The sequence below is a fragment of the Stegastes partitus genome, unplaced genomic scaffold (genome assembly GCF_000690725.1).
Source record: "Stegastes partitus isolate 25-593 unplaced genomic scaffold, Stegastes_partitus-1.0.2 Scaffold301, whole genome shotgun sequence".
NCBI classification, from domain to species: Eukaryota; Metazoa; Chordata; class Actinopteri; family Pomacentridae; genus Stegastes; species Stegastes partitus.
This window is the reverse complement of record NW_007578032.1, coordinates 310949-322238: the sequence shown is the minus strand read 5'-3', so window position 1 is coordinate 322238 and position 11290 is coordinate 310949. Positions and strand designations below refer to the sequence as shown.

Sequence of the window (11290 nt, the reverse complement as noted above, 5' to 3'; positions counted from 1 at the left end):
TAATTTATAACATATGTTTTCATGCATGTCTGAGGAATGAACACAAAGAAACTATTAGCTGAAAATAAAGTTTTTTTGTTTTTTGTTGTTGTTTTTTTTTAAAGTGTGTCCAGGAACACCTGCATCAGACTAAATGCTGGTCTGTTAGACAAACTTCTCTTGTACATCAGTGAAGGAAAATGAGAAGCGGGTCAGATTTCTTTTAGTATCAAGCAGCAACACAACAGAGTACCGTGTGTTTGAGAAATTGCTGAAATGTTTTGATTCTAACTTTTGTTTTCGACTAACAGCGTCTGGTTGAGAAGCTACTTTTGGAACAAAGGCTGAGCTGCACCACATCACGCTGGTGACAGAATGACGAGCTCGAAATCCATCACCAGAAATAAAACGCGGACGCCTGCTGTTCTCATTTTGGTCCTTTATTGGTTGACAAAGGAAGTCGTACCTTCACAGCAAAACTCATATTCACAGTCGACTGGTAAAAGAAAGGAACAACAGAAACGCTGGTGCAAGAAGACCCAACATCGTATTCTCGGTTTTTACTTCGTCTCCGGGCCGCCGAGGCCGAGGCGGATTGTAAAAATCATCCTCTTCGATTGGATTTAGGAGAATGAAACCAGATTGCTCGTACCTGACGGAAGCTCGCAGACAAAACCCCCAGCGCTGTAATAAACTGCTCAGCCTCGAGTCTCTCAGAGATGCACGTAGAAAAACACAGATTTACAAAATGAAAGCGGAGCGTAAGGCGTTGTGAGCCTGAAGCAGAACAAACAGCTGCATTACAAAACAATATAAAAAGAAAAAGAATGAGATGACAAGTTTCAAACAGATGATGTTGACAGATAACTCGGCATAAACAAAGAAATAACCAATTGTTTCCAAGCAACAACGGTACTCTGATTACTTTGTTAGAGAAGAGGTATAACCGTATTCTGGGTAATACATTATTCAGTGAGTGTAGTTTTGTGTGACACTGAAAACTTGCACAATGAGAAAAGACTGTATGAAGCTCCACTGTGAAGTTGTTTGGACTTTTTCACACTGACCAATCAGGAAGCATCTTTTATATTTCTGTTCTGGAGCTTCAGGAACTCGTTACTTGTCGTTAACTTTACGTTTCCATATTGAAAAGTCTCCTAAACCCTCACAGTGCAGCTTTGAACACGTAGATCAGCAGCTACATGATCAGATTTCTGCTACTCCTGAATCTAAAAATGATTTCCTATTGCTTTGGCATGCCAAGGCACATGTAACGTGCTCGCGGTGCTACTGGTACCATTAAATGTGACACTGTTATACAACAAATGTTTGTTATTATTACTTATTTAAAGTTTATGGCACAGGTGGACTTACAGGCACAAAAAGAACCGACACAGTGGAAGAAGAAGGTGCATGCAGTAAAGTACCAACATTCAGTGGTTTGTTTGTTTTAAAGTGAAGCAGCAGACTTTAACCCCGACGGGTGAAACTCTACAGGAGCAGCTGCTGAAACTCAAGAGGAAACCGCAAACATTTTCCAAACTCTCGTCTTCCTTCGCACGGTGGCGGGAAACCAGAGCGATTGGTTCATAGCGACAGCAGCTATCATGGGAGAATTACGTCAAAAATGTGACCTAACGTGACTGCAAACATACTGGCCAGAGGAACAAACAAGTTTACAACCACGGCTAGAAATCCTCCATCCAGCTCTGCTAACGTGACGCTAACATCGCGGCCACGCTGGACGCACAGTGTGTGTTTGCAGACTAAATGTGAGAAGAAAATGCATCTTTTTACTGGCTTCAAATGGCAAATTGATTTGTGTAGTATGGGTAAGTTAGCATCTATAGACTGCAGGATGAAGCAACTTAGCAAAAATCAGATTTTAATGACTAATTATGGAAAAGTGTTGCGGCAAAGCAAGATTTTGAGCTTTGGAATTACAGTGTCTTCTGTTTCTGGAGGCTGTGAGTTTGTGTAATATGGGTACGTTAACGTCTATAAACTCCAGGATAATGTGACTAAACAACCATTGGCTGATGCTAGCAACATATACATAGAAAAAAAAGAGGTCATTTTCCTGTATACTGGTTGTTAAATTTTAAAAAAATATGACACTTTGACTGGTTTCTGTGTAAAAGCACCTTGCAAAAATATATAAAGTGAAGAATGGTTTATTTCTACATTTGCAGATGTCTGTATGCACCACTCAGCCAGTTTCATTGATTATAAATGGATATATAACGTTGCAGCAGCTGCTCCGTGAACCGTCTGCAGCCACGTGTTGAAGAATATCCCATAAACATCCAGACATTACTTTATATTTGTGCGGTCTGAAGTTCAAAAACAACAGTTTGGTAACTGCTTTTGGATGCTGAGATGATGTAAATGCATCACTACACTGCACAGCACTGATACACAAGATGATCACAGAGAAACTACATGTCTTTTCACATTTTTTGTTGTCATGGGGAACGTATGCATTGGATTGAAACCGTGTGCTCTATATGCTACGTGACAGACTGCTGCGTTTGTCATCGTGTCATGTGTCCTCGTAACACCAAAAACAAACAACAGAAGCTTCGTAGCTGCACCACAAGGTTTCCTTATTAACTTACGGAGCTTCTTGCTGTTTAAATTTGCATATTAATTAGTGAAATTAATTAATTTCTCAGCTGCCTACAGTGTGCTGAGATTCAACTCGACTGCTTTGTGTTTGCATCAGCCAGCAGGTAATCGTCTGTTTATGAGATTTTTAAATGTAACCTCCATAGCACTGGGGTTTTTTTTGTATTTACAGGACTTAAACTATAATCTCAAGGCACACCTCTGCAGAACCGCAGCTCTGCAGATGTTCAGTCAAACCCACCAATTACAGGAAGAGTCCCAGTGTGACCAGGAAGACGAACTGAGAAACAAAAAAAAACAAAAAAACAACAAGAATATCGCTTGGTTTCCCTCATCAGGCACTTTAAAACTCACAGAATCAGAAGCACCACCTGCAGGATGAGAGGAACCAAGCGATGCTCCAGTTGTTGCTGCAGTTTTGTCCAGTTCTGGAGGAGATGCAGTTTCAGCTTCAGCTCCAGCACAGCCTGAAACCGGGTGTAAATCACGGCACTTGAGGGAGAAGTGAGGTCGTTCCAGAGAAGACGGGGATCATGGCCGACTCGTCAGTTGACCGGAGGATCTCGGACCTGCACGCTGCCGTCCTCCATCCCGAAGTAGGCCCGCTCAGCCATGCCCACGAAGAGCCCCGTCTCCACCACACCTGAGCACAGACACACCTGGACGTCATGGTTTGACAGGACGTAACAGCAAAAACACAGCCACGCGGTACTTTCTGAAACCAACGGCGCCTCCTGACCGCTCCTCCTCACCTGGGATCATCTTGATGGCCGTGTTGACCTCCTTCCACTTCTGAGCGCACTCAAACTTCCAGTCCAGGATGAAGTTGCTGTTGTCGGTCACCACGGGACCCTGAGAGCCAGAAACACAGGATTTCAGGAGGTGCTTTAAGGAATATCAATCAAATTTGGCAAATGGAAATTAATAAATCACTTGCGCAAGTTCACATCAGAGAAACTCTTCTAGCTTTCAAAAATGTGTCCGTTTATTTTTATGTAACTAAAACCAATGTAGGCGGGTTGAAAGCAACAAGTTGCTGTTAAGAGGTTAAAGGTGGGAAGTACAAGAGAAACAAATGACAAACCAATCATCAAATTCTGCTCATCCATCTCTGATTTGTTTTCAATTTTTATAGCATAATGTTTAGATATTTATAAAGATAACTGAAAGGTTTTTGATTAATACAATAAATACTTCCAAGATAGTTTTTTCAAAAAAACTGCCCGGCAACTGACTTTCAGCACAATTTTTGCACATGCAAATGTTAAAACCCTGATTTTATTATAATCACAACCAGAAATTATTTAATCTGCTCGTCCAATATTGCAGATTTTGAATCAATGACATGATGAGAAATAACAGTTAAAATTTCAGGTTTTTGTCTTTAATAGTTCCTCTTCTTTTATTCTGTGAATTGCCTCAAATTTCAATGTCCAAAAAAAACTAGAAGTGGGTCGACTGGCAATTTCTAAAAAGATTATCTAACAAAGTATTTATATATCGATCTAAATTATCACAGATATCATTGTAAATGTCCATATTTTATGATAATGAAAAGTGTTATGCAAAACAGAGACGGTCGAGCAGAAGCACCCCTGATGATTTCAAGTGGAATAACTCAACAGTTTTAGTAGAAAGTGAATCTGAAGAAGTAATTCTGAAACGGATTTATATTTGGACGCCTGCATCACAATGAGCTGTTTCTCAGTCAGACTAGACACAGCTGAAACCACAAGTTTACATCCACTGTATGAAAGACAACCTTTTTTTTTTTCACTGTCTGACATTAAATCAGACTAAACTTTTCCTGTTCTAGGTCAGTCAGGATTACCAACACTATTTCTATTTCTATGTCTATTTGCTAAACACCAGAATAATGAGAGAGAGATTTTCTTAGAGAATGTTTTTATGCAGTGTCTGTAAACTTCTGGTTTCAACTCTCTGTATTGTAGATATTCACAATTCAGTTCTTCTACATGAAAAAGACCATCTTAGACGTCAACACTGTCGAGCTCCAAGTCACCTTCACTATTCACATGCTTCTTATTACAGATATTTACGATTCAGCTGCAGGTTAAACTAATATTTCCAATTTCTAACATCTACAGTTTAATTCTGAAGAGTCACAATTATAGTTCAAGATTTATTTGATTCCCTGCAATTCCCTGACCTGACATTGTCCTTCTTAAATATCTTAAGTTAAGTTAAGCACGATGTTGCGGATATCTTAGACTACAATTACGAAGACTCAAAATGATGGAGGTATGTCAAGCTGCTAAAAGTAAATTACAGACATCCTGAATTAGAGTCCTGACGTTGTGCTGCTACACAACCACATATAATAAGTGGATTTAATGTCATGTTAGAGCAGCCTGAGGCCCAGTTCTAGTTAAATTCAACCTCAAGTTTCTAATTAAGGAAGCTTTTGTTCTCCTTCCTGGTGTCTACTTCACTGCATTTACGAACAATCTCACCTGTTATTATGAAGTCTTCTACAAAAACTGAATTACACACACCTCTAAGTGTCTTCTTGACTCGTCAGACTGACGTCAAATAATATAATTAGTCAAAAATGATGTTGTTGATACCTGTAGTTTTAATTCCAGGTATCAAACTCAGCTGTTCAAAGCTCCAACAGCCTGTTTGGCAGACGAATAAATGCTTTAAAGACTTGTGTAGTTATCGAGTGATTGTGTGCAACCGCAATTAGACAACAGCGTGTCTGTGATCATTAAAGCTCAAACAAACTGTTACTACACAAACCGTTTGGTGGCTCAGCAGCCAGAAGGAACGATGAAAACATGACGAGTCAGAAAAACAATCAGAGGCTCCCGAGTCCGACTGAATGTTGTTTGTTTCAAAGAAGCGAGTAGGAGGTAAAAAAAAGCCAAAAAACGGCGGAGCTAGACTGTTAATGAGGCGGCCGCAGCCAGTGTGTAGGAGTCGCTTTGGCTTCGGCGCAAACTTTCCTCAGTTTGTCACGAGCTCGCTGTGGAGCTCACACACGAGTCGGGTTTTTAAAAATTCAGTGTGTGCTTTATCCACCGTGGCAGCGGTTCAGTCACAACCTCCAGAATGATAACGCTGCTGTTTGTGGCCCCGCAGCTCAGCAAGTTGTTCTGGGATATGGTGAAATGTGGCTGAATTAGGGAAGGTGTTTGTACTGTAACAGAGCAGAAGTGGTTGAAAGACAGCTACTTATCCCGCTCGCTCTTCACAACTTTACATTTTGCCCCGATCATAGCAGTAGTTCTACACGTCTCCTGCAGATTGTCACTGATTATTGTGAATATTATGATTAATAAATACATAAAATCAAAGGATAATGCATTGTTTTGTTTACTTTTAACAGCTCGCACCAAGGTGTTGTCCAAAGTGCTCCCAAATGTGAAATTCTGATGCGTTACGTGACCTTTTTTCTCCACCTCTGACATCCCAAACTCTCCATGTGGGGCTTTTACCAACTGAGCCACCAGACATCCATCTTCATATCTCAGGTCTTAGTTGTGAGGAACGGAAGCGCAACACTCACGTCCCGCTATTTTAGCTCCAAAGAACATTACGGTTGTGTGTTTTAAGTTGTCTTTTGTGTGAGAACTTCTGAACCAATAACATGCTGCAGAAAGTCAGGCTGGTATTTCAGAAGTTTGTTGGAGGCTCCAGACTCTGTGGGAGTCTGTACGGCGCTGCTGTCCGACTTTTAGGTGGTCGACCTCGAGGCGCCTCCTGTTGGCCTGAGCTTTGAGCTTTAACACTTTTTCTGAGAAGAATTTGATCCAAAGTAAGAGCAGAACTGACCACAGCTCCATGGTTAAGTATGAAACTGGCACAACGGGGCGTGTATGTGCATCCAATCGAAACCCAACTGTAAGCATGCTTTGACTCTCAAACGTACCCAATAAAATCTATTCTAAGGTGAATTATATAACCAGTGATGAAATGCAAAAACCATTCCCTAGTTTAAAATGTGATTTTTTTTCTTCTCTACCACCATCTGGTGACCTGTAGAAACGGTTGAACCTCTCAGGAGTGAACTGCACTGGTCCACCTTGTGCTGTTCAATTCATTAATCCAAGTTCAAATCAAATGGAAACATGAGGTTGAATAAAAAGATTCTGTATTTAAAGAAAACCCAACATATAACTTATCAGGGATTTCCTAAACAGGATCCAAAGAACACGATTGAGGCCAATAAAGATCATTTTTTACATGTTTAGTATCTCCACGAACTTAAGCCCGATCAGGTTCAAAAATATCATTAATAAATGCAGCGTTATGAATCAATAATTGATTAATTTGCAAGGTTCCCGCCTGCATTATAACAGAGTAACGGCCTGTTACGCTGCTGCCTGAAAAAATTACGCTGCAAATTGGGTCATTACGCTGTTTTCGAGGGTATGTAGCGGGAAAATATCTAACAAGCGCCGATGCAGTTTCTCTACCGTCGTCTTCGCTGTTAATGCTGCTCTTTGCTTAATGTCTTTGGCTGCTAACCGTTAGCGCTATACGCTAAGACGTATAGTCCTGAGTCCTGGCGAGGACCCTGATTTGTACTATAAATAGAGATCTCCAGACACCTGTGCTGATATTGCCACATGCTACACGCTGCAAATTACATTACGTCTGTCACACGTCCTACTTTTCTTGGTTTCTCACATACTTGCTGGCTCATTAATCGTCACAGCTGGCTTTGTCATGGTCCCCCTTTACTAAATTGCCGACCTCCTCTTGTTGCGATGGTATCAATCTGTAAGAGGCTCCACCTGGCACTACATCTAATTTATAACACTTAAAATGTGGAAAATGGCATCAGATTGGGACTCGACTGGGACATCCCTTTTGCTTATTTTTGTAGGTTTTGCAGTTCTAATGTGTTCTGAAAAGGCAGCTGTATCGTTTCAGTGTCACTAATTAGGAGGTATCACAACCCATCATCCTCAGAACGGACCCCAGGGCCTCCACGGACACTTAGAAATGCAGCCGTTCGCTACGAGAACACAAATTCAGACATTAACCTCGAAGCAGCACCAAGCGAAGAGAACAACTGTGAAACTGCTCTGGTGACAAACAGAGATGTGCTCTGAAGACGTGAGCAGCGTCGGGATGCAGACGTCAGACTCGGTTATCCACTTACTGCTTTACTGACAGCCATCCGTAAGTTGGCCTCCCCCCCGAAGCGCTTGGCTATCGTCCTGGAAATGGGGACGTACGCCATGGGGATAACCTCGATGGGAACTCCCTTCTTCCACTGCTGGCCCAGAGCCTTGGAGTCTTTCCTGAGAGGGGAAACATCAAATCAGGACACACACTCGAGCCTTTTAAAGGATCCTCACATGGATCAGACGGAAAACACGAATATTTGACTAAAAGGAAAAACTCTCCACAAACACACCAACTATTTGCTAATTTGGCAAAGAATTCTCCACGATGGTGGAAAACATTGGGCAGAACGAAACCTGTGTTCAGTTTAAAGCTAGAAAACATGGGATTGTAGAAACCAGCAAGAATAAACTGAATTTTAAAAGCATCCAAGTGAACAAACTCCCTTTAGGTTGCCGTCCAAGACACATGAAGGTGCATTCAGATCTAAAAATGCACAAAGAGGCGAGATCATATTTCCAAAGCGTCCACTTCAAACAAATATAGACCAAGGCTACAACACAGACAGGCGGCAAACAAATCCACAACATGCGCTACAATAAGTTAATGAAACTGGAAGAGGAGTATGGAGACCATAAGGAGCACTAAAAGATGCACAAATACATACATCTGGCTGGTTTTCAAAGCCAAGATGCTGCATGTTTAACTGAAACTTTAACATTTGGCTGCAGTTTTTGCGCATTATGCAACATGTCATCGAGTCTAATGGAAAACTCATGCAGTAGCAGAGTGTGCAGGACTAAAAACAATGATTGAACAGGCTTTCTGAGGCCTGTGATTGCAACACATGACTGTTTGTTCCTTTCTATTATCATAACGGTTGATTTATTGATTGCTATCTGGATGTAAAGAGACTTTAAACAACTATAACAGATAAAATCTAACTTTACGTTCAATGTACTGCAAGAGATGTGACTTCTAGTTGTGTGAAAGCAGAGTAACAACTCATAATAACAAGTAAATTATCTCCTAAATGATTCCAAAACCCTGAAAAACACCATATGGAGACTGTCAACGAGCTAATTTAACACAATCACGTGTAATCCTCCTCTTTGTCAGTTAAAGGTGTCCAATTAAAGCAACCAACTGCTGCTTAGACATCACTGAAACACACCATGCAAAGATCATTTAGAAGGATTAGTTTTCAGTGCTTTTTGCTGATGCAGTTTATTATAAAAGTCTCTCACAGTCGCCATGATGAGGAAAACAGCTTCCAAACCAGCTAATATATATACAGTATATATACATTTAAAGAGGTGCCTCCTGTGAAAATGTTTTTTCTCTCTTGTTAATGCATCCATTTAGTGTTTTTTATAGGACACATGAGAGAAATAAGCCGTCAGCACCATGGTGGAGCGTTTCTACCTAAAACTGCAGCATGTTAACTGCTGATTGGTTCAATTCAGAGAGAACAAAAAAAAACAAAAAACAAGCACCATCTTTCTGCCTTCTTGATGTTCTTGTTGAATAGCCATCAACTATATTTTTATTGACCATCCAGGCTAACATAAAAACCCTCTTACTTCCTATCTGCTCACACAACTGGTGTCACATCCTCAAACTAAGTTTTATCATCGTTTTGCTGCCCTCATAGCCGTCCGATCCTACACCAAAATGGAAAAACAAAGGCTGAAAGGGCAAACTATGGGGCAGTTCTTATACATGTTTGCACTGAAAAAAAATCTTTTGATATACAGACGTCCTCAAATGTCCTCCCATTAAACAACACAAACAAACAAGTAAACAAGCATGACAGGACCCATGAACTAATATTTAGTTGAACAACCCTTTGAGCCAATCACTGCAATCAGGTGTTTTCTGTAACTCTCAGTCAGACTTCTGCACCTGTTGACAGGTGTTTAGATTTTGGCTCATTTTGGACAGTTTTGTTTGTTTTTTAAAAGTATTCTTTTCAACCACAATTCAAAAGCAGTGTCTTATTTTACCAAATTATAATTTAACAAATTTTTATTTATTATTACTTTCTTCAGTTTCTAGTTATTTGAGTGATTATTGTGAATTTTGCCTTTTCTTTAATGGAAGGGTGTGAATACATTTGAGGACGACTGTAATGATCAGAGAGAGATTTTAACACATCCTTAACAAAATAAAATCACTTTATTTTCCTCTGAGCTGTCACTCTCCAGGTAAACTAGCACATGCATACCTGAAGTCGGCGATGACAACAAAATGTTTGGCGCAGCCGGCGACGATCTTCTCTTGAGTCAGGCAGCCGCTGTGCAGGAAGGAGAGAGGACGAGTGAGAAATCAAGTTGATTAAATTCAGCCGTCCGTACTGAGCTGTACTCACCCTCCACCTTTAATCAGAGTGAGGTCTGCGTCCACTTCGTCGGCTCCGTCGATCGCCACGTCCAGCTGAACGCATCATAAAGCACAAAGAGCGCAGGTCAAATAAATACAGTCTGCTCTCATTTCAGAAACAGTCGGCTGCACCATTCATGCTTTTTTCTTTGCCTCAAAGCTCCGATTCCCGCTGGCAGGGTTTGTGCATCGACACATCGCGGCCCTTTTTCTCATTTCTACGGCTTTCAGTTTAATTTCTAAAAAGCTCATCGTACCTCCGGGTGCCTGTCCAGATCCGACAGCGTGAGGCCGTGCTGCAGAATCAGCTGGCGAGCCTGAAAGAGGAGGAGATGGGAGAAAATGAGGCGATTGCAAAAAAAACGAGCAGAGAAAAAGCTGTCTATTTAACCTTTATTTAATACTTGAGGAATCATTGAGTTCATGCCTTCAGTTTCAAAGACAATGAGGGATATTAATGAGGAACAAAAACAAACATTCATTCAGTACATTCAAGAGTTTTGTCTGAAGTTTTCATATTTGTTGTGTGCAGCACAAAAACTAAAATCACAGGACTTCAAGTATCAGCCTTGAACGAGCCGATTTACGACTTTGGCACCAGTTTAACAAATAAGTTGTGTTTGGTGGCATCTTGCAGTTCGGTGCCTTCTAAATAAAACAGGAAACCAACGGCGGTTTCATCCTGCTGCCAGAGACGTGCAGCCAACTTCTACATACATTAAGCAGTGAGGAGTAGAATAAGTTATGACTCTTAAAGCTGAGAGGTAAACTGAATCCAGGGCTTTTACTTTGAAGGCACAGATGCGTCTGTAGATGCCATCGTCATAATCTAATACAGAGAAGGAACCTGTAATTATTCTTTTTCTGCTAAGTGTGGGACAATTCTCTTTGTGTCTGTACAAACACAGAAAAAACACCCACAATTTTACTTACGTTAGAAATTGGTATCTCCTCTAATGTGTCAGTGACTTGTTTTAAGAAGAGTAGAAAAAGGGGATTTGAAGCAAAGAATTACATTTAAAGCCGCAGAGTTGCACAAAGTCGGTTCAGGGGAAGTGGTGGCTCAACAGTTCAGGCTTCGGACTACTGATCGCTGTAGCAAGGCCCTGGACCTCGTTAAGAGGCCGACCCCTCACTCAGAAATGAATGGATTTAACGTGTTTATAATGCAGTTATTTATTTTTATTTAGTCTTCTTTATT

General features: G+C 40.8%; 1 protein-coding gene across 1 annotated transcript in view; it reads right to left on the bottom strand.

Annotated features, from left to right (window-relative positions):
* Window positions 1-401: 401 nt before the first annotated feature.
* The window catches only part of rpia (ribose 5-phosphate isomerase A (ribose 5-phosphate epimerase)), a 14373-nt gene continuing 3484 nt past the window's right edge, over window positions 402-11290 (bottom strand). Inside the window, exons 2-7 of the mRNA XM_008283194.1 lie at window positions 10347-10471; window positions 10079-10143; window positions 9935-10003; window positions 7742-7883; window positions 3360-3459; window positions 402-3250 (exon numbers count right to left, since the gene is read on the bottom strand). Of these exons, the coding sequence (XP_008281416.1) occupies window positions 3153-3250; window positions 3360-3459; window positions 7742-7883; window positions 9935-10003; window positions 10079-10143; window positions 10347-10471 (599 nt within the window). The 3' untranslated portion in view covers window positions 402-3152. The remainder of the gene's footprint in view (window positions 3251-3359; window positions 3460-7741; window positions 7884-9934; window positions 10004-10078; window positions 10144-10346; window positions 10472-11290) is intronic.